The sequence below is a fragment of the Nycticebus coucang genome, chromosome 12 (assembly GCF_027406575.1).
Source record: "Nycticebus coucang isolate mNycCou1 chromosome 12, mNycCou1.pri, whole genome shotgun sequence".
NCBI classification, from domain to species: domain Eukaryota; kingdom Metazoa; phylum Chordata; class Mammalia; order Primates; family Lorisidae; genus Nycticebus; species Nycticebus coucang.
The window spans coordinates 53,500,137-53,519,046 of NC_069791.1; the positions used below are offsets into that span (position 1 = coordinate 53,500,137).

At 44.9% G+C, this 18,910-nt stretch overlaps 2 protein-coding genes across 3 annotated transcripts in view; one reads left to right on the plus strand and one right to left on the minus strand.

The window, feature by feature from the left end:
* PLEKHG6 (pleckstrin homology and RhoGEF domain containing G6) overlaps positions 1 to 18,910 on the minus strand; it is a 158,918-nt gene that overhangs the window by 5,802 nt on the left and 134,206 nt on the right. The gene's annotated exons all lie outside the window — the stretch shown is intronic.
* VAMP1 (vesicle associated membrane protein 1) lies at positions 11,004 to 18,855 on the plus strand. Of its 2 annotated transcripts, XM_053557822.1 has the most exons (5): positions 11,004 to 11,248; positions 14,735 to 14,861; positions 15,009 to 15,167; positions 15,904 to 15,955; positions 16,489 to 18,855. In XM_053557822.1, coding segments are annotated over exons 1-5 (357 nt in total). In that variant the 5' UTR covers positions 11,004 to 11,246; the 3' UTR covers positions 16,506 to 18,855. The 2 variants fall into 2 exon arrangements, 1 of the variants encoding a protein (XP_053413797.1); XR_008373476.1 differs by lacking the exons at positions 11,004 to 11,248; positions 14,735 to 14,861 and having other exon boundaries at positions 15,058 to 15,167; positions 15,554 to 18,855.

Genomic DNA, 18,910 nt, shown 5'->3' on the forward strand with positions numbered 1-18,910 from the left:
ACTTGGGAGGCAGAGGCAGGAGAATCACTTGAGCCCAGGAGTTTGAGGTTGCTGTGAGCTGTGACAACACAGCACTCTACCCAGGGCGACATAGTGAGACTCTATCTCAAAAAAAAAAAAAAGAGATGAAGCTTCCCTCTCTTGCCGGTGCTCACCTCCTGTTGTGTGCAGCGTGGTTTCCTAGCAGTCCACCAACCTTTACTAATCCATGGCCCAGGGGTTGGGGACCAAAACTGTAGAGAATTGTTACATTTTAGCCTTTTAGCCTTTAGTAAAATGGTATAGCCACTTTGGACAAACTGGCAGTTCTCTTTGCTTGAGCTCACAAGTTCAAGACCAGCCAGAGCAAAAGCAAGACCCTATCTCTACTAAAAATAGAAAAACTGAGGCAAGAGGATTGCTTGAGCCCAAGAGTTGGCGGCTGCTGTGAGCCTTGACACCACGCACTCTACCCAGAACAATAGCTTGAGACTGTCTCAAAAAAATAAAATAAAATTTGGCTTTTTGTTGTTTATTTTTTGCTAATCTGGCCATGGGTCACTAAAGTTATTAGCTGAATTTGTTCAGTTAATCAATAATGGCAATAAATCACTTTATCTTGAATGACAAAAACTATCAGGGTCATGGACATCTTCTTAGCAAAAGCAGCAACCTGCTGGGATTTGGGGAAAATTCCTGGCACTCAAGCTATCTCAGACCAGCCCAGACTGGGGGCTAAGCAGGAGTAGGATTTGTTTTTAAAATATTTTACAAATCAGGATGGCGCTTGTAGGTCAAGCAGCTGAGGCGCCAGCCACATACACCAGAGCTGGTGGGTTTGAATTCAGGTCCCAGGCCTGCCAAACAATGACAATTACAACCAAAAAATAGCCTGGCATTGGGGCTGGTGCCTATAGTCCCAGCTACTTGGGAGGCTGAGGCAAGAGAATTGCTTAAGCCCAGGAGTTTGAGGTTGCTGTGAGTGGTGACGCCATAGCACTCTACCCACGGCGATAGCTCTGTCTCAAAAAATAAATTTATATATTTTACAAATCAAAGTAATATATACATTTAGTTAATCAAAAAGAAGAGAAAGTTAAATGATAAAAACGACAATTCTCCTTATACTCCCTAGCCTACCTTCCAGACTAGCTTTCTAGAATCCAAGACTTTCACTTCATTTAGCTATTTTTTCTGGTATTTATCATCATTATTTGAAATAATACACTCCTCTGCTCTTTATGATTTATCAGTTTTAGACTCTATTAGCTTCCTTTTATGAAAGATGAGAGTTTAGCTCTTCATGATTATTTCATTCAATGTAGAAAAATATGTTTTAATAATTTAATATTTATGATTTTGAAAAGCCAAATTGTTAAATTAAGAACAAAACCAGTTTCCTAAATTTGGCAAAGGTTATATACTGGAGACTGGCAACAACTTTTTTTATGCTTCTTTTATCACATTGAAGGTTTAATTGAAGCTGGAGTTTTGTTCTTATTCTGTAATCTGTCACAGGATGAGCTAGGATTAGACACATATGTAACTTTTGAGCATCTTTCATTTCAAATTAAAATGCATATTTGTAATTTACTGCTGCAGTCTCAACTGTGCTTATCATGACAATGGCTGAAACTGGAAGGCATTTAAAAGACCCCGAAGTTATCCATAGTGGCTATTTATTTAGTCTTCTCATTTAGAACAAACAGTAAAAAATTCATAAATACTATCACCTAAGCACCTGTTTCAAATAAAACATCAGCCTTCATCTTGCAAAATAATTTCTTTATAATTAAGCAAACAGCAGTAGAAGACTCATGTCAGTTGGTTCTCTCTTCCTGGAGAAGTGGGCAGGATAAATGCATCTTAGGGGCTTTTCTGTGTTGAATCTGGGAGGTGGAACAAGAAAACTCTGGTCATTTCCATTCCAAATTATGGAGGTAATATGTGGAGAATAGGGAAAGTGCCTGAATAATAGAAGCAGCACTACCCACTCCTACCCACTGTAGGAGACAACATAAATGCTTTTTTTTTTTTGAGACAGAGTCTCACTATGTTGCCCTCAGTAGAGTGCTGTGACATCACAGCTCACCGGAACCTCAAACTCTTGGGCTTAAACAATTCTCTTGCCTCAGCCTCTCAAGTAGCTGGAATTACAGGTGCTCACCACAACACATGGCTATTTTTTTGTTATTGTTGTAGTTGTCATTGTTGTTTAGCAGGCTCTGGCTGGGTTCAAACCTACCAGCCCTGGTGCATGTGGCCAGCACCCTAACCACTGAGCTATTTGTGCCGAGCCGAGCATTTTGTTTTTGAGATGAATATAAAAGCACCTAAAGAAGAAGGACTTTACCTAACAAATGCAATCAGTGTAACTTAACTCTTTGTACCTTCAATGAATCCCAAACAATAAAAAAATAAATAAATAAAGCACCTAAAAGTCAGGGGAAATGTTCTTCCAGTGATAAGGAACTTTGGACGGTCGGACAGATGCACAGACCTCCCAGGACCCAGTCTGCCAGTCAGCAGCAGCACAGCTCACTCTGTCATCTTCACTCCTTCAACAATAAATGTTTTAATATTTTTTTTTTTTTGAGGCAGAGTCTCATCTGTTGCCCTGAGTAGCCTGCCATGGCATCATCATAGCTCACAGCAACCCCATTCTTTGGAGTTTCAAGAGATCCTGTTGCCTCAGCCTCCAGAGTAACTGGGATTAGAGGTGCTTGCCAGAATGCCTGGTTAAGTTTTTTTCTATATTTAGTAGAGATGGAGTCTCACTGGTCTTGAACTCCTGAGCTCAAGTGATCCATCTGGCCTCATAGAATACTAGGATTACAGGTGCAAACCACTGAGCCCAGCCTGACAACAAATATTTAATGGATTAAATCAGAAATACATTAAAATCAGAAACAAAACAAGGATGTCCACTCTTACTGCTGCAGTTTAACTTAGTACGGAAGCACTCAATGCTATTAAAAAAAAAAAAAGAGTATCAAGAATGGAAGCAGAGAAATCAAACTGGGATTATTTACATAGGATTTTCATTGACTAAAACAGGAATCTTTTTTTGTGTGTGTGTCCAAGTAATATCCCTGTTCTGCTAATGAACTAATCTTTTCTTTTCTTAATTTTTTTTTTTTTTTTTGAGACAGAGCCTCAAGCTTTTGCCCTGGGTAGAGTGCTATGGCATCACAGCTCACAGCAACCTCAAACTCCTGGGCTCAAGCGATTCTCCTGCTTCCACCTTACAAGTAGCTGGGACTACAGGCGCCCGCCACAACGCCCGGCTATTTTTTGGTTGCAGCAGTCATTGTTGTTTGGCTGGCCCGGCTGGATTCCAACCTGCCAGCTCCAGGGTATGTGGCTGGCGCCTTAGCCGCGTAAGCCATAGGCACTGAGCCCTAATCCTTATTTTTTAAATATTAGCTATTTGTTGGCTTTCCACTGTGGAAAGTCAGGATGACTTCTCTGTTTTATTTTTTGAGACAGAGTCTTATGCTGTCACCCTCGGTAGAGTGCTGTAGCATCACAGCACACAGCAACCTCAAACTCTTGGGCTTAAGCGATTCTCTTGCCTCAGTCTCCTGAGTAGCTGGGATTACAGGCGCCTGCCACAACACCTGGCTATTTTTGCAGTTGTCATTATTGTTTGGCGGGCCCAGGTTAGATTCAAATCCACCAGCTCTGGTGTATGTGGCTGGCACCCTAGCTGCTGAGATACAGGTGCCGAGCCAAAATATGTAGGAATTTTAAGAAATTACTATAGAGGGCTCATTGCTTGTAGCTCAGTGGCTAGGGTGCCAGCCACATACACTGGGGCTGGCGGGTTCAAACCTGGCCCTGGCCTGCTAAACCACAATGACGATTACAACAAAAAAATAGCCAGGTGTTGTAGTGGGCGCCTGTAATCCCAGCTACTTGGGAGGCTGAGGCAAGAGAATTGCTTAAGCCCAAGAGTTTGAGGTTGCTGTGAGCTGTGATGCAACAGCACTCTACAGAAGGCAACTCTGTCTCTAAAAAAACCCCCAAGACTTTGAGGTTGTTGTGAGCTGTGATAGGCACAGCACTCTACTGAGGGTGACTCTGTCTCAAAAAAATATATATATATATATATTACTGTAGAGTAGAAAAAAGAAACAGACTAATTTAAAACAATATTTGATAACGTTAATGTAATTAAAAATACATGAACAGAAAAAAGCTCATTTGTCAAGCACAGAATAAAAAATAGCTAGTAATTTAGAATGTCTATGGTGGTGGAGTGAAAAGGGGAAAGGAAATAAACAAAGGAAATCCTTCCATGGATAAGTGAAGATATGTGTCATGAATTGAAGAATATGATTTTTTTTTTTTTTGAGACAGAGTCTCATTACGTCGCCCTCAGTAGAGTGCCATGGCGTCATAGCTCATAGTAACCTCAAACTCTTAGGCTTAAACAATTCTCTTGCGTTAGCCTCCCAAGAAGCTGGGACTACAGGCACACACCACAACGCCCAGCTATTTTTTTTGTTGCAGTTGTCGTTGTTTAGCTGGCCTGGGATGTATTCGAACCCACCAACTTCAGTGTATGCGGCTGGCACCATAACCACTATGCTGTGGGCGCCAAGTCAGTTTTTCATCTTTAGATAGTGTTTACTTTCTTGCCAGCTCATAAAAACATTTTATTTGTATTTTTTATGAATTATTTTTAATTTATAATTGACATACAATAGTTGTACATATTTATGAAGTACAGTGTGATGTTTATTTTATTTTTATTTTTTGAGATAGAGTCTCACTATGTCACCCTTGGTAGAGTGCCGTGGCATTACAGCTCACAGCAACCTCAAACTCTTGGGTTTAAGTGATTCTCTTGCCTCAGCCTGCCAAGTAACTGGGACTATAGGCGCCCACTACAATACCCGGCTATTTTTTGGTTGTAGTTGTCATTGTTGTTTGGCAAGCCCACACTGGATTCCAACCTGCCAGCTCCAGTGTATGTGGCTGGCACCCTAGCAATAAAAAAATAGCTAGGTGTTGTGGTGGGTGCCTGTAATCCCAGCCACTTGGGAGGCTGAGGCAAGAGAATTGCTTAAGACTAAGATTTTGGAGGTTGCTGTGACCTGTGACACCACAGCACAGCAACACTTTGAGAATCTGTCTCAAAAAAAAAAAAAAAAAAAAGAGGATATATGGGAGTCACATAAACACTTTAAAGTCACATCTGTAATCCTAGCACTCTGGGAAGCTGAGACAGGAGAATTCTTTGAGGTTAGGAGTTTGAGACCGGCCTGAGCAAGAACAAGGCCCCGTTTCTACAAAAAATGAAAAAATTAGCTGGGTATAGTGGCACATACCTGTAAGTCCCAGAAACATGGGAGGCTGAGGCAGGAGGATCACTTGAGACCAGGAGTCTGAGTTTGCAGTAGCTATGAAGAGGCCACTGTACTCTAGCCAGGCAGACAGAGTAAGATTCTGTCTCAAAAACAAAGACAAAACATGTTAAAGGATGCTCAACATCATTAGCCATTGAGGAAGTGAAAATTAAAACTAAACAATTTAGAATGGTTAAAATAAAAAATATATAACTGGGCACAGTGGCACATGCCTGTAGTACCAGCTACTCAGGAAGCTGACTGAGGCAGGAGCTCAGAGTTCAAGAGCCCAAGAGTTCAAGTCCAGCAACATAAAAACACACCCTCTCCCACCTAACTTGGCACATACCTGTAGTACCAGCTACTCAGGAAGCTGACTGAGGCAGGAGCTCAGAGTTCAAGAGCCCAAGCCTCAGAGTTTAAGAGCCCAAGAGTTCAAGTCCAGCAACATAAAAACACACCCTCTCCACCTAACTTCATCTCTTAAAAAAAAAAAACAAAATAAATAGGGCAGGACCTGTGGCTCAGTGAGTAGGGCACCAGCTCCATATATTGAGGGTGGTGGGTTCAAACCCGGCCCTGGCTGAACTGCAACAACAAAAAATTAGCCAGGCCTTGTGGTGGGCGCCTGTAGTCCCAGCTACTCGGGAGGCTGAGGCAAGAGAATCGCTTAAGCCCAGGAGTTGGAGGTTGCTGTGAGCTGTGTGACGCCATGGCACTCTACTGGGGATGGTAAAGTGAGACTCTGTCTCTGTAAAAAAATAAATAAATAAAAAATATAATAACAACCCCCAAATGCCAGTGAAGATATGGAGAAATTGGATCCCTCAAACATTGCTGATAGGAATATAACATAGTATAGCCATTCACATTGGTAGTTTTGTTTTTTTTTTTTGAGACAGAGTTTCACTATGCCACCCTCAGTAGCGTGCTGTGGCATCACAGGTCACAGCAACCTCAAACTCTCAGGCTTAAGTGATTCTCTTGCTTCAGCCTCCCAAGTAGCTGGTACTACAGGTACCTGCCACAATACCCAGCTATTTTTTTTTTTTTCTAGAGATAGAGTCTCACGTTATTACCCTCAGTAGAGTGCTGTGGTGTCATAGATCCACCCAGCTATTTTTAATTTTTTTGTTGCAGTTGTCATTGTTGTTTAGCTGACCCAGGCCTAGTTTGAATCTTCCAGCCTTGGTGCATGTGGCTGGCACTGTAACCACTGTGCTACGAAGCCAAGCCTCACATTGGTAGTTCCTTATAAAACTAGATGTGCAATTACCTTACAACCCAAGAATTGCATTCAGGCAATTATCCAAGATAAGTAAAAATTTATGTTCACACCAAACCTGTACGTGAAAATTCATAGCAGATTCATAATGGCATCAAACAGGAATCAATCCAAATGTCCTTTATCTGGTAAATGGTTAAACAGATTGTGGTATATCTATACCATAGAATACTACTCATCAATGAAAACAATCGATATACACAATAACTTGGATAGTTATGTAGGGTGGAAAAAAGCCAGTCTTAAAGAGTTATGTAATATGCATAACACTCATGAAATAAAGTTATAGAGATGGAGAACAAATTTATTGTTGCCAAAGCTTAGAGATGGGGTTGAGACATAAAGGGATCACAAAAGATCCTTGTGGTAATGTAATATTTCTATGTCTTAATTCTGGTTGTGGTTACACATATGAAAAAAGTGCATAAAACCACAGATACACATATAAACACATAAATAAGTGTATGTAAAAGTAGTGAAATATAGAATAAACTCTGTGGATTGCACCAGAGTTCATTTCTTGGTATTAATATTGTACTGTAGTTGAAGACGATGTTACCATTGGAGGAATTAGGTCAAAAGGTATGGGTGAATCCCCACCAAAACACACACACACACACACACACACACACACCACACAGATCTGACAATTAAGTTCATGAACTCATCCTAGAAAACATGCTACATACCTCATTGCTGAATATCTCTATAGTCACTTTTTATTTTACAAATGTCCTTTTTTTTTTTAATAGATTTTATTTTATTTATTTATTTTTTTTGCTGTTTTGGCCCAGGGCTGGGTTTGAATCCGCCACCTCCAGCATATGGGACCGGTGCCCTTCCCCTTTGAGCCACAGGCGCCACCCACTTTTTTTTTTTTGAGACAGAATCTCACTATGTCACCCTGGATAGAATGCCATGGCGTCACAGCTCACAGCAACCTCAAACTCTTGGGCTTGGGTGATTCTCTTGCCTCAGCCTCCCAAGTAGCTGGGACTATAGGCACCTACCACAATGCCTAGCTATATTTTTGTTGCAGTTGTTGTTGTTTAGCAGGCCTGGACAGCGTTCGACCCTACCAGCCCCAGTGTATGTGGCCAGCACCCTAACCACTGGGCAACAGGCGCTGAGCTTCTATGGTCACTTTTGAAGTACTCCCCTTGGAAAGCTATACACCAATGTCAGCACCTAGTCAACCCTCCAAAGTAAGCAATTTTGGAACTCTGATGTTTTTGTTTTTGTTTTTTTGAGACGGAGTTTCACTTTGTTGCTCTTGGTAGAGTGCTATGGCATCATAGCTCACAGCAACTTCAAATTCTTGGGCTCAAGTGATTGTCTTGCCTTAGCTTCCCAAGTAGCTGGGACTATAGGTGCCCACCGCAATGCCTGGCTATTTTTAGAGATGAGGTCTTGCTCTGGCTCAAGCTGGTCTTGAACTTGTGAGCTCAGGCAATCCACCCGTATCGGCCTCCCAGAATGCTAGGATTATAGACGTGAGCCACTGCACCCGGCCAATTTTGGAACTTTTTTTCTGGAATGGCTATCAGAACTATTGTCATGTTATCCTTGATGTTCTGAATGTCATCAAAATGTCTTCTTTTCAATATTTCCTTTATCATCGGATAAAGAAAAAAGTCACTGGGGACCAGATCAGGTGAGTAGGGAGGGTGTTCCAACCCAGTTATTTACTGGCCAAAAATTCCCTCACAGACATTGCTGTGAGAGCTGGTGCACTAATGACGATGTAAGAGCCATGAGTCGTTGGCTGAGATTTTCAGTTAAGATTTTACTGTTTCTCTGTTGATGTTCACTCTGTCTGCTATGCTTCTCACAGTCAGCTGGTGATTTTGATGCACAATGCAATGAATTTTTGCAATGTTTTTGTCAGTCCAGCTTGTTACTGGCCGCTCTTCCGTGCACATGGCTGGCACTGTAACCACTGTGCTACAGGCGATGAGCCTCAGAGGCTGATTCTTAATAATTCATTTTAATTGACTCAGGGTTAGATGTCCATGAATTTCCACACAATGTAGTCTTCTGTGCATGCCATCAAGGGCTTTGGTGATTCAGCATTTCCTACGTTTTCCTCTTTCTGTCTCTGGAATTTTCTTCCAAGCCTCAGCCACCCAGGTGGCCCAGGGCCAGCTAAACAACAAAGACAACAGCAACAAGAAAATAGCCGGTGGTGGCGGCGCCTGTGGCTCAGCGGGTAGGGCTCTGGCCCCATATGCCGAGGGTGGCGGGTTCAAACCCAGCCCCGGCCAAACTGCAACAAAAAAATAGCCAGGCGTTGTGGCGGGCTCCTGTAGTCCCAGCTACTTGGGAGGCTGAGTCAAGAGAATCGCCTAAGCCCAAGGATTTGGGGTTGCTGTGAGCTGTGTGACGCCACAGCACTCTACTGAGGGCGATAAGGTGAGACTCTGTCTCTACAAAAAAAAAAAAAAGAGAAAAGAAAATAGCTGGTGGTATGGCAGGCACCTGTAGTCCTAGCTACTTGGGAGGCTGAGGCAAGAAAATCGCTTGAGCCCAGGAGTTTGAGGTTGCTGTGAGCTGTGACACTACAGCACTCTACTGAGTACGACATAGTGAGACTGTCTCAAAAAAAAAAAATCAGTCTCTGAATGAGAAGTTTTAGGGATACCATTACCATATTATTCTTTTCTTTTCTTTCTTTTTTTTTTTTTTGTAGAGACAGAGTCTCACTGTACTGCCCTCAGGTAGAGTGCCGTGGCGTCACACGGCTCACAGCAACCTCTAACTCTTGGGCTTACGCGATTCTCTTGCCTCAGCCTCCCGAGTAGCTGGGACTACAGGCGCCCGCCACAACGCGGCATATGGGGCTGGCGCCCTACTCACTGAGCCACAGGCGCCGCCCCTTCTTTTTTTTTTTTTTTGAAGAGAAGTTCAACATTAATTTTATTCCAGGTTTTCTTTTTTTTACTTTTTTTTTTTTTTTTTGAGACAGAGTTTCACTTTGTCGGCCTTGGTAGAGTGCTGTGGCATCACAGCTCACAGCAACCTCCAGCCCCTGGGCTCAGGCGATTCTCCTGCCTCAACCTCCCGAGTAGCTGGGACCACAGGCACCTGCCACAACATTCAGCTATCTTTTTTCTTGCAGTTTGGCCGGGCCGAGTGCGAACCCACCACCCTCGGTATATGGGGCCGGCGCCCTACTCAGTGAGCCACAGGCGCTGCCCCATATTATTCTTTTCTATTTCCCTTTTTATGTATGAACAAAAGTGAAATTTGATAAAAATCTGTATGTAGATAAATCTACACTTTCAATACACTTGATCTTAGCCAAAAGGCTAGAGAAATGATTACACTTTCAATAAGGAAAAGCGATTTCTTAACTAAAAGCGATTTTTTTTTTTTTTTTTTTGGAGACGGGAGTCTCACTCTGCCCTGGTTAGAGCGCTGCGGCATCCTACTTCACAGCAACCTCAAACTCCTGGGCTCAAGAGCACTGCTTGCCCCAGCCTCCTGAATAGGTGGGACTACAGGAGCCCACCACAACGTCTGGCTAGCAATTACACTCGCAGTAAGTGTAAAATAAAAATTCCCAGGGGATAAGAAAGAATTATCACAGTTTATTTGCAACCTTAGGTGAACATAAAATAACGGTGAGTTTTACAACTGATGGCGTCAAAGGGATAAAAGCGAGAAGAGGTGAGAGAATTCTTGAAATATTAAGAAGGAAAAACAGACTTAAATTATTGGAGGAGATGAAGGGGAGGAAATCTAGGATGGCTGCCAGGTTTCTGCTCTGGGCAAGTGAGTCGATATGGTAGTCTACCCGGAGGGATAGAAGGAGCAGGTTTGGGGGCGGGAGAGTTTAATTTAGGATAAGCTACGCTGACACAAACGGAAGAACGAAGGCTTCCTATTTGCTTTGGTCGGATTCCGCGCCCGGCATCGCACCCGAAACCTGCGACTCTGCCTTGCGGGTGCTGCACCCTCAGAGCTGCCTGTCAGAGGTAAGGAGGTGGTGTGAGTGCTGGCTGGTCTGGGCGCCAGGGTTCTGCACCAACGGCCGAACCACCGCCTCCAGTGGAACTCCAGAGTCTCAGAAGTCCGGAGCCCGGGGGCCCGGGATCCGGGCCTGCCCCGGGTTGTCTGCAGAACCTGCGAGTTTGTCCGGACTGGCCGGCTAGGGGAGGTGGGCGAGCCCAGATTTCAGAAACGGCCTAGCGATTGGTCGGGAGACACAAAAAATGCCTAATTCACACTTGTTGACGCGCTCTTGCAGGAGCTGGAGCGTATTTCCATCCCTCCCTGTCTATAGTTAGACTGGAAAACAAACTATAGCTGTATTGGTCAGTGAGTCTCACCGCGCTCCTTTCCGGAGTTGGCTAGTACCTCCGCACAGCTTCGCTTCGGTGCTGAGCGACTGCCCTGGGCGTGGATTGGGTCGTGGGGTTGTTGACGTCATCAGGAGGCGTGACCAGCACTGATAAAGGCGAGGGGCCAGGGAGTGGGCTGCAGTGATCGCCACCGCAGCTAGATCGCCGGTTGGCTAGCGGGAAGCGGGGCTTGGCTGTTCAGTCTACTTCACCGCAGCATCGCCCAGCCGGGTGTTTCGTCGCAGCCTCGGGAAAGGAGACAGACCGCTGACTCCCTCTGAAAAAATGTGAGTTGACTCTGTTGTATGAGGCTGGACACCTTGACAACTCTCATCCCCAGCGCCCAACTCTGCGGGACGGAAAATGGCGCATTGCAGCAGCTGCGGCGACGTGGGGAACCGCCACTGCTAGCTGCCCCCAGACCGGGCCACTACCAGGGAGGGGGACAGTACCCCATTCTCGCACCAGCCAAAGCTAATATCCATTAGCGGGGCAGGGAACAGGGGTCCCACGTTCATCACACCCTCTTCTCTCGTTTGAGTTGCACCCCATTCTCGCACCAGGCACAGCTAGTACCCCACTAGTGGGGTAGGGGCCCCCGTTTACCCCCTGTCCCACATTAACTGTACCCTCTCCTCTCTTCTGAGTTGCACCTATTCTGGTTTCAGTGTAGTAGAGTACTGAAGAGGGGTGGGGGGATGGATGTAACCGAGTAGGAGACTCAAAAGCCCTGTCTTGTCATCTTTTCGAATCAGTACTTAGAGCATCTGAAAAGACAGTCATGCGTGCACGTGCCAGTTAGTAACTTAAGTTACTGTGCAATTTCTGGGTTTGTGTATGCACTTCACCCTAAGTGTGATGTGTACCCCTCTTATGGCGGTGAGCAAAGTTCCAGAAACTTATCTGACAGTTCTTTGGTGCCTGGTGAACAACTCAGAAAGACTCACGAAGCATTGGCAGTGGCGTTCATCCCAAGGCCATCCACACAGGTTGTCCTATCATCGGGTCTCAGCCAAGTATTTAGAGAAGAAATAGGGAGAGCTGGGCATTCCCCTCTGCCTCCAACTCACATAGTTTAGGCTCTAAACATCTTCAACATCACCCCTTTCCCAAGATGCTGAGGGAGTACTATGGCTAGACAAATAAAGTACTTATCTGTCAAGACCACAGTATGTCTAATGGACATTTTTCTTTTTCTTTCTTTCTTTTTTTTTTTTTTTTTGAGACAGAGCCTCAAGCTGTTGCCCTGGGTAGAGTGCCGTGGCATCATAGCTCACAGCAACCTGCAACTCCTGGGCTCAAGCGATTCTCCTGCCTCTGCCTCCCAAGTAGCTGGGACTACAGGCACCTGCCACAACACCTGGCTATTTTTTTGGTTGCAGCTGTCATTGTTGTTTGGCATCTGGGGCTGGATTCGAACCCGCCAGCTCAGGTGTATGTGGCTGGCGCCTTAGCTGCTTGAGCCACAGGCGCCAAGGATGGAGATTTTTCTTTCTTGTTATTGTCTGGAGATCTGGCCTCGCGCTATATGTATTTGTGTTGTTTCTTTTAGTGACAATAAAGGGAAAAAATTACTTATATAAGGGTTGTAATTATGCCTGGATATTTTTACTGCTGAGTGTTTTTAACTCTCAACAAGTAGTAAGTGAAATGGGCCCCCTAAATGCTGTTTAGCCATTTCACTTCTCTTTGATTTTTGTGGTTTTAACTATATGTGAGTATTCTATACATTTTAGGCAAACCCTAGGATTCCAATCATTTTCACTTTAGGGAGAGGAATTGTTCTCAGTTGACTGGTTCCAAAGAGCATTCATGTGGGATGAACAAGGGGAGTTGGAGAAAGTGTGGTGGCTAGCATCACGAGGTCTCTGACCTTAATCTTGTCATTGGTGCCACCATCCTGGACTGCTTCCAACACTAGCAGCTCCCTACTCATTGAATTTTCTGCCTTCAGTTGAGAACTAGGTGGCTTAGTTAGCTCAGTAGCTGCACACGAGTCAAGGCTCCCATGGTTTTGTATCTTTCTTTGCCTCCTTTGCTCCTTAGAAATGTGAAAGCCATTCCTTAAATATGGATGAGTCAGGTATAATCTGTTGGTGTATCCTCTCTGAGGGGTTACTCTCTATTCTTTAGACTGAAAGAAATTCACTTAGTTAAGGAGGAGGAGCTTCTGGGTATTCTATTGTGATTAGTTAAGGAATTACTTTTTTGGTGGCTTTGTGATGGCTTAATCTCCAGTGCATTTACTCTTAGAGATTCTGCTTCTGTTTTAGGAGTTTTTATTATAGTTTCTGTTCTCCATCAAATAATTTCTATTCTCCATCAAATCTGAGAGATCTCCCTTGTTTGGGTTTTTCCTTAGCAGAGAAAATCTCATGCCTTAGGTTATACTTCTAGGTATTATTTAAGAAGTGAGTTTAGCCTCCATGCTCTGAGACATGGAAAGAAAATCTAGAAGACCCTACACTAAATTATTTCTAAGGGATTCCTTAGCCTTGAGAGGTACTGAAAGAGAGAGTTGTTTCTGTGCATATAGTAGTGTACACCAAGATTTTTTCTTTGGGACATAAGGAACTAGGGGAGTCTCACGAGATTCTGCGCAAAATCTTCCTTTTCTAGAAAAGGAAGGGACGATGTGTTTGTAAGACATGTACATTGAGGACTATTTCTAGCATTTTTGCTTCCTGTCTATACTCTTGGAACTGTTTCCATACTAATGCAATTGCTTTTGGCCCCAGATTCTAAGTAACACCCCTGTTTTCTCTGCCAAAACAAAGCAAACAAACAGTCCTGACTCACTCCACCTACATAGACTTTACCCCTGGTGATTCTCCAAGTTGTCCTTAAGGCAGCCCTTTTTCTCACCATTGTGTGAAATATAACCCATGACTTGCTCCCCATAGGCTTTTATATTCAAGCTTTGCAGCTCAGTCCCTGGGCTGGTCCTGAGGGTAGTCTTTTCTATAAATTTCTCTTATCCTGGATTGGGATGATCATGTATGCTTCATGTAAAAGTCTTCTTATAGCTTGGAATATGGCAACTGGGCCTAGGCTGGCATATCTATCCCTTTAGCCATTGTAGCAGAGGACATGCTTGCATTTTTATCAGATAGCCCCACACAATATCTCTTAATGCCAGCCTGGATGTTGCTGAGCCCTTTCTAAATGTTATTACAGGATTTTCATCTTTTGCTTCCATATGCTGCATCTCTCTACTTGGGATTGCCAAAGAGCTAGAATCCCTTTTATTTGGATCCACATAACCTAATCATAATTGCTTTAGTGCTGTGGGGTGAGGATTTATATACATGTCTTTACTTTTTTTAGAGATGGGATCTTGCTGTATTGCCCAGGCTGGACTTGAACTCCTGGGCTGAAATAATCCTCGGCCTTCCAGGTAGCTGGGATTATAGGTACATGCCACCATGCCTGACTCCTTTCTTGTCTTGGTTATTATTATTATTATTATTATTATTATTATTATTATTTGAGACAGAGTCTCAGGCTGTCATCCTTGGTAGAGTGCCATGGCATCATAGCTCACAACAACCTCAAACTCTTAGGCTCAAGAGACGCTCTTGCCTCAGCCTCCCAAGTAGCTGGGATTATAGGCACCCACCACAACTCCTGACTATTTTTAGAGACGGTGTCTTGCTCTTACTCAGGCAGTCTACTTGCCTCGGCCTCCCAGAGTGTTAGGATTATAGGTGTGAGTCATTGCACCTGGCCTTTCTCTTGGTTATTTTTTATATTCTTCCCCCTTCTCTCCATAGGTCTGCACCAGCTCAGCCACCCGCTGAAGGGACAGAAGGGACTGCCCCAGGTGGGGGTCCTCCTGGTCCTCCTCCTAATACAACCAGTAACAGACGATTACAGCAAACCCAAGCACAAGTGGAAGAGGTGGGTGGATAACTTTCTCTGAAAGTTCCCAAATCTCCAGAGCATCCCGTAGAGTAACACAGGGCCAGACTTGTAATTCCCTGGTGGTAGTTCTTTTTCATGTGTCTGGTTGGGAGCATATGAGCTTTGTTTCTGTGCCCCTGTCAGGTAGTGGATATCATACGTGTGAATGTGGACAAGGTCCTGGAGAGGGATCAGAAGCTATCAGAGCTGGATGATCGAGCTGATGCCTTGCAGGCGGGAGCATCACAATTTGAGAGCAGTGCTGCCAAGCTAAAGAGGAAGTATTGGTGGAAAAACTGCAAGGTGAATTTTCTTGTCCCCTCTCTCTTCTTTCACCAGGGCTTCCCTGAGAACTGTCAGCTTCTGTTTCTTGCCTCTACTGACACAGGATCCCTGCCCCGCGCAGTAGTTAGGAGGAAACCAGGACCACTCCCTTCTTGAGCTGCATTACCCTGAATTGGCCACCAGGGTAGGCTAGAGTATTCAGAACCACTAACTAGGAAGAAGTGGTATAGCCTGAGGAATTAGGAATGGAGCTCCATTATTTATGGAGCTTTTCTTCAAAGGAGTTGCCCACAAAAATTCTTACTAGAATTGTCTGGCACTTCTCAGACACCTCCAACATCAACACAATGACTTGAGAATATATATTTTATTTATTTATTATTATTATTATTTTTTTTTTGTAGAGAATATATATTTTAAACACCTGTAACTTTTCGGAATGAGCTGAACATTTCATAATGAGGACTGAACCAACTGACTGAATATCCAAAGTCTGTACCTTTATTGGAATTCTTTTTAAAGCCCCAAGGCAAAAGGAACTGAACAAAAAGGAGCCAGCTGCAGGTCCTGTGATGTTTCTGAAAAGCTCCAGATGTGGTGCTGGGGTTATGATCCTATGAGAAGCAGAAAGGTGGGGCTCCTGAGTGATGTAGAGTTTCTTCCACAGTCCCAAGGATGGAGGAGGTTCTGTTCCCACTAGAAATGTTCTGTTCCCCAAATCCAGGAGCTCATTTTTTTGTCTGTGTTTCCTCAGATGATGATCATGTTGGGAGTTATCTGTGCCATCATCGTGGTAGTTATTGCAAGTAAGTATCGCTGAGGTTGCTGGTGGGGTGAAGAGGTGGGAAGGTCCTGGAGTCTTCTCCCAGCCCTGCCTGCCTGCCTGTCTGGGGAGTGGGGCTGCTCTGACTGAGGTATGGAGACTGCTGCTGTGGGATCATCACCTGGTCTAGGAGGGAGGAAGGGAAAACACAAGGGACTTCCTTGATGGACAAGGCGTCCCCTGCAAGATGTTGTGGAGAGATGGTCTCTCTTAAAGGAAGTGGGGCTGGGCGGTGCCTGTGGCTCAAGGAGTAGGGCGCCGGTCCCATATGCCAGAGGTGGCGGGTTCAAACCCAGCCCCGGCCAAAAACCAAAAAAAAAAAAAAAAAGAAAGAAAAAAAAAAAAAGGAAGTGGGGCTGTGTTATTTGTCATTGGCTTGGGTCAGAGGGAAACCATGGGGATGGGGCACCTACAACAGAAAGACTGGAATGTCTAGTAACTTGATGTAATTTGCCCTCTTGTTTTCTCCTGTCTCTTTCTCTTCTCCATCTGGGACTTCCTGATTCCTGTGTCCAGTCTACTTTTTAACTTGAGAATGTGCCACCCCACCCTGTTCTCCATTGCCACCCGAACTCATGTCCTTCTCCCACTGTCTGCTCTCTCAGCAAACTCCTGCATCTGCCTCCCTCCATCCCAGCCCGTGCTTCTCCATTGTCCAATTCCCCTTTTTGTTGCATTCATTTGCACTACATCCCTTAACACTAGAAATGCTGCTCGTGGCACAGTCTTAAAGTTACTATCTGGAGAACAGCAGCTGGTACCACCTCCCACTACCTTCCTATGTACTGTTGAATCCCCAGAGCCCCAAAGAGTTGGAAGTCAAGGGAAGAGGAAGGGGAGTGACTGAGGTGAAATGCCCAAGAAGCTTCTGACACTGGGGGAGGAGAAAGTATGGTGCCCACTGTGTGCCCTAGAAAGGCCCAGCCACTGGCAGGAGACTATGAACAGCTGGGAAGATGGTGGCTCACTCAGTGCTGCCCTGGGCATGTGGAGCTTTTCTCCTAGGCAAGGCCCGGAGAGGCTCAAAGTCCAACCTGGTCTGGGTGCAGCACCCTTGTAGAAAGTAAAACCTGTTTTTTGCAATTATTTCTAACCTATAACTAAGAAAATGCCAGGAAGGCTATGTTAACCAGTGTGATGAAAATGTGTCAAACTGTTTATAAAACCAGTGCATGGTGCCCCATGATCACATTAATGTACACAGCTATGATTTAATAATTAAAATTATTTCTAACCTTTTAGTCTAAGATTTTCTATGTCTTTTTGCTCTGTTCTCTGTAGGAGTAGAGAACAAACATTTGTGGATTGTGAAAAAATTGGGACTCTTGTTTCCATCCTAGGACCAGTCCCAGTCCACATTTTCTGTGCATTCTGTTTTGTTTATGAGCGTGCCGAATAATTTTATCTAGCCAACATTTTTTTTTTTTTTTTGGTTTTTGGCCGGGGCTAGGTTTGAACCCACCACTTCCAGCATATGGGACCGGCGCCCTGCTCACTGAGCCACAGGCGCCACCCCCACTAGCCAACATTTTATCTAGCCAAATAATTTCACTCTTGCCCTCTCATTAAGTTGGGCCCTGATTCTTCCTTTCTGCTGATAAAGAAACCTGAAGGTGTTAGACATGAGGATCTTCCAAATAGCCTCCTGAATATGGGGGAAAAGTGAGGATCCATGGACTCCCGTGGAGTCCTGTCCTCTACACCATCCCCATGGACTTGCCAAAGATAGGGGTGAGGTGAGAGGTACTTTCTGAGGCCTGGCCAATCCTGAGGATTAGGGTCCAGATTAGACCCCCCAGCTCCATCTTGGGGGGAGGCATGCCAGTCTGTGATGGGTGTGCTTGTGCATTGCTGTGCCGTCACAGGACTGTCGTCTATAGCTCCTGTTCTTCCTGTCTCCTGTCCTATGTTCCCCTTCGAACCACCCTTACCCACCTGAAATCTACTTCATCTCCTTTGTTTCCCTCTTCTTTGCCTGGTTTGCACATACAGACAGTGGAACCTGAGGATGGCAGCTGCTCAGCTTATCTTGGGAGCCACTGCTGAGCTTCAGGATAGGATGTTACATGGGATAAACCCAGGGGTTAGGGGAGGAGGCAGGCCGGGAACACAAGGGGGAACACCCACACCCTTTGTTCTGTCCTCCAGTCCACACTCAGGAAAGGTTGAGGCCACTCTGATCTGGGTCTTGATGGCCCCTCTCCACGCAGCAGCATTTCATTGTACAGAACCATCCTTCCTTTTCCTTCGCCCCTGTTTCCCAAACCCCCTTCGTCCTGCCCCAGGGCAGGACTGAAGAGCTGGAAGAAAGCAGTCAGTGTACCCTCCCAACGGTCCCCCTCGAAGGTCTCCACTCTCCTCTGGGCTCCTCTTTGCCTAATGCAGGGGGTCACCGCTGGAGAAGAACCACCACTGTCCTCGATGTGTCCCAAGCCTGGAGCAAATCCACCCTCTTGGCCCACCCAGCCCTATCACGGGAATTACTTCCTGGGTTTCTGTCCCTCTGGGGCTTAACAGTCACAGTTGGCTTTGTCCTTTTGGGGGTGGTCAGTCCTTCTACCTTCTTTCTCACCCCACCTGTGTCCTCTTCTGTGTCCTTGCTACCCTCCTTTCCTCTCACCACCCTGTGCATGAGTAAATGTGCAGCTAGCCCCGGGACTTTGTAGTCAAATGAAGCCAAGCTTCCCACATCCCCTCCTTCAGTTTGCCATGAGATGATGTGGGTTTCCACTGTGTGTCTGTCATCATCTCTTTGTCTTGTTTTCCTAATCCCAATCTCATACTTGTATGGAGTAATAACAGTTGTACTTCTACCAAAGGCATGTGGCATATTTACCAATTTCATGTATTCCAAACAAAGGCAAAAAATACAAATTCCTACCACTAAACTGTCTTGGTTGTTCTTTGGGTTGGAGGGGAAGGGGGGAGCATCCTTTCT

Coding starts and splice junctions, on each gene's coding strand:
- VAMP1 (XM_053557822.1), top strand. Junction 14,862..15,008: donor CCCAAGCACAAGTGGAAGAG/GTGGGTGGATAA, acceptor TGCCCCTGTCAG/GTAGTGGATATCATACGTGT. Junction 15,168..15,903: donor ATTGGTGGAAAAACTGCAAG/GTGAATTTTCTT, acceptor GTGTTTCCTCAG/ATGATGATCATGTTGGGAGT.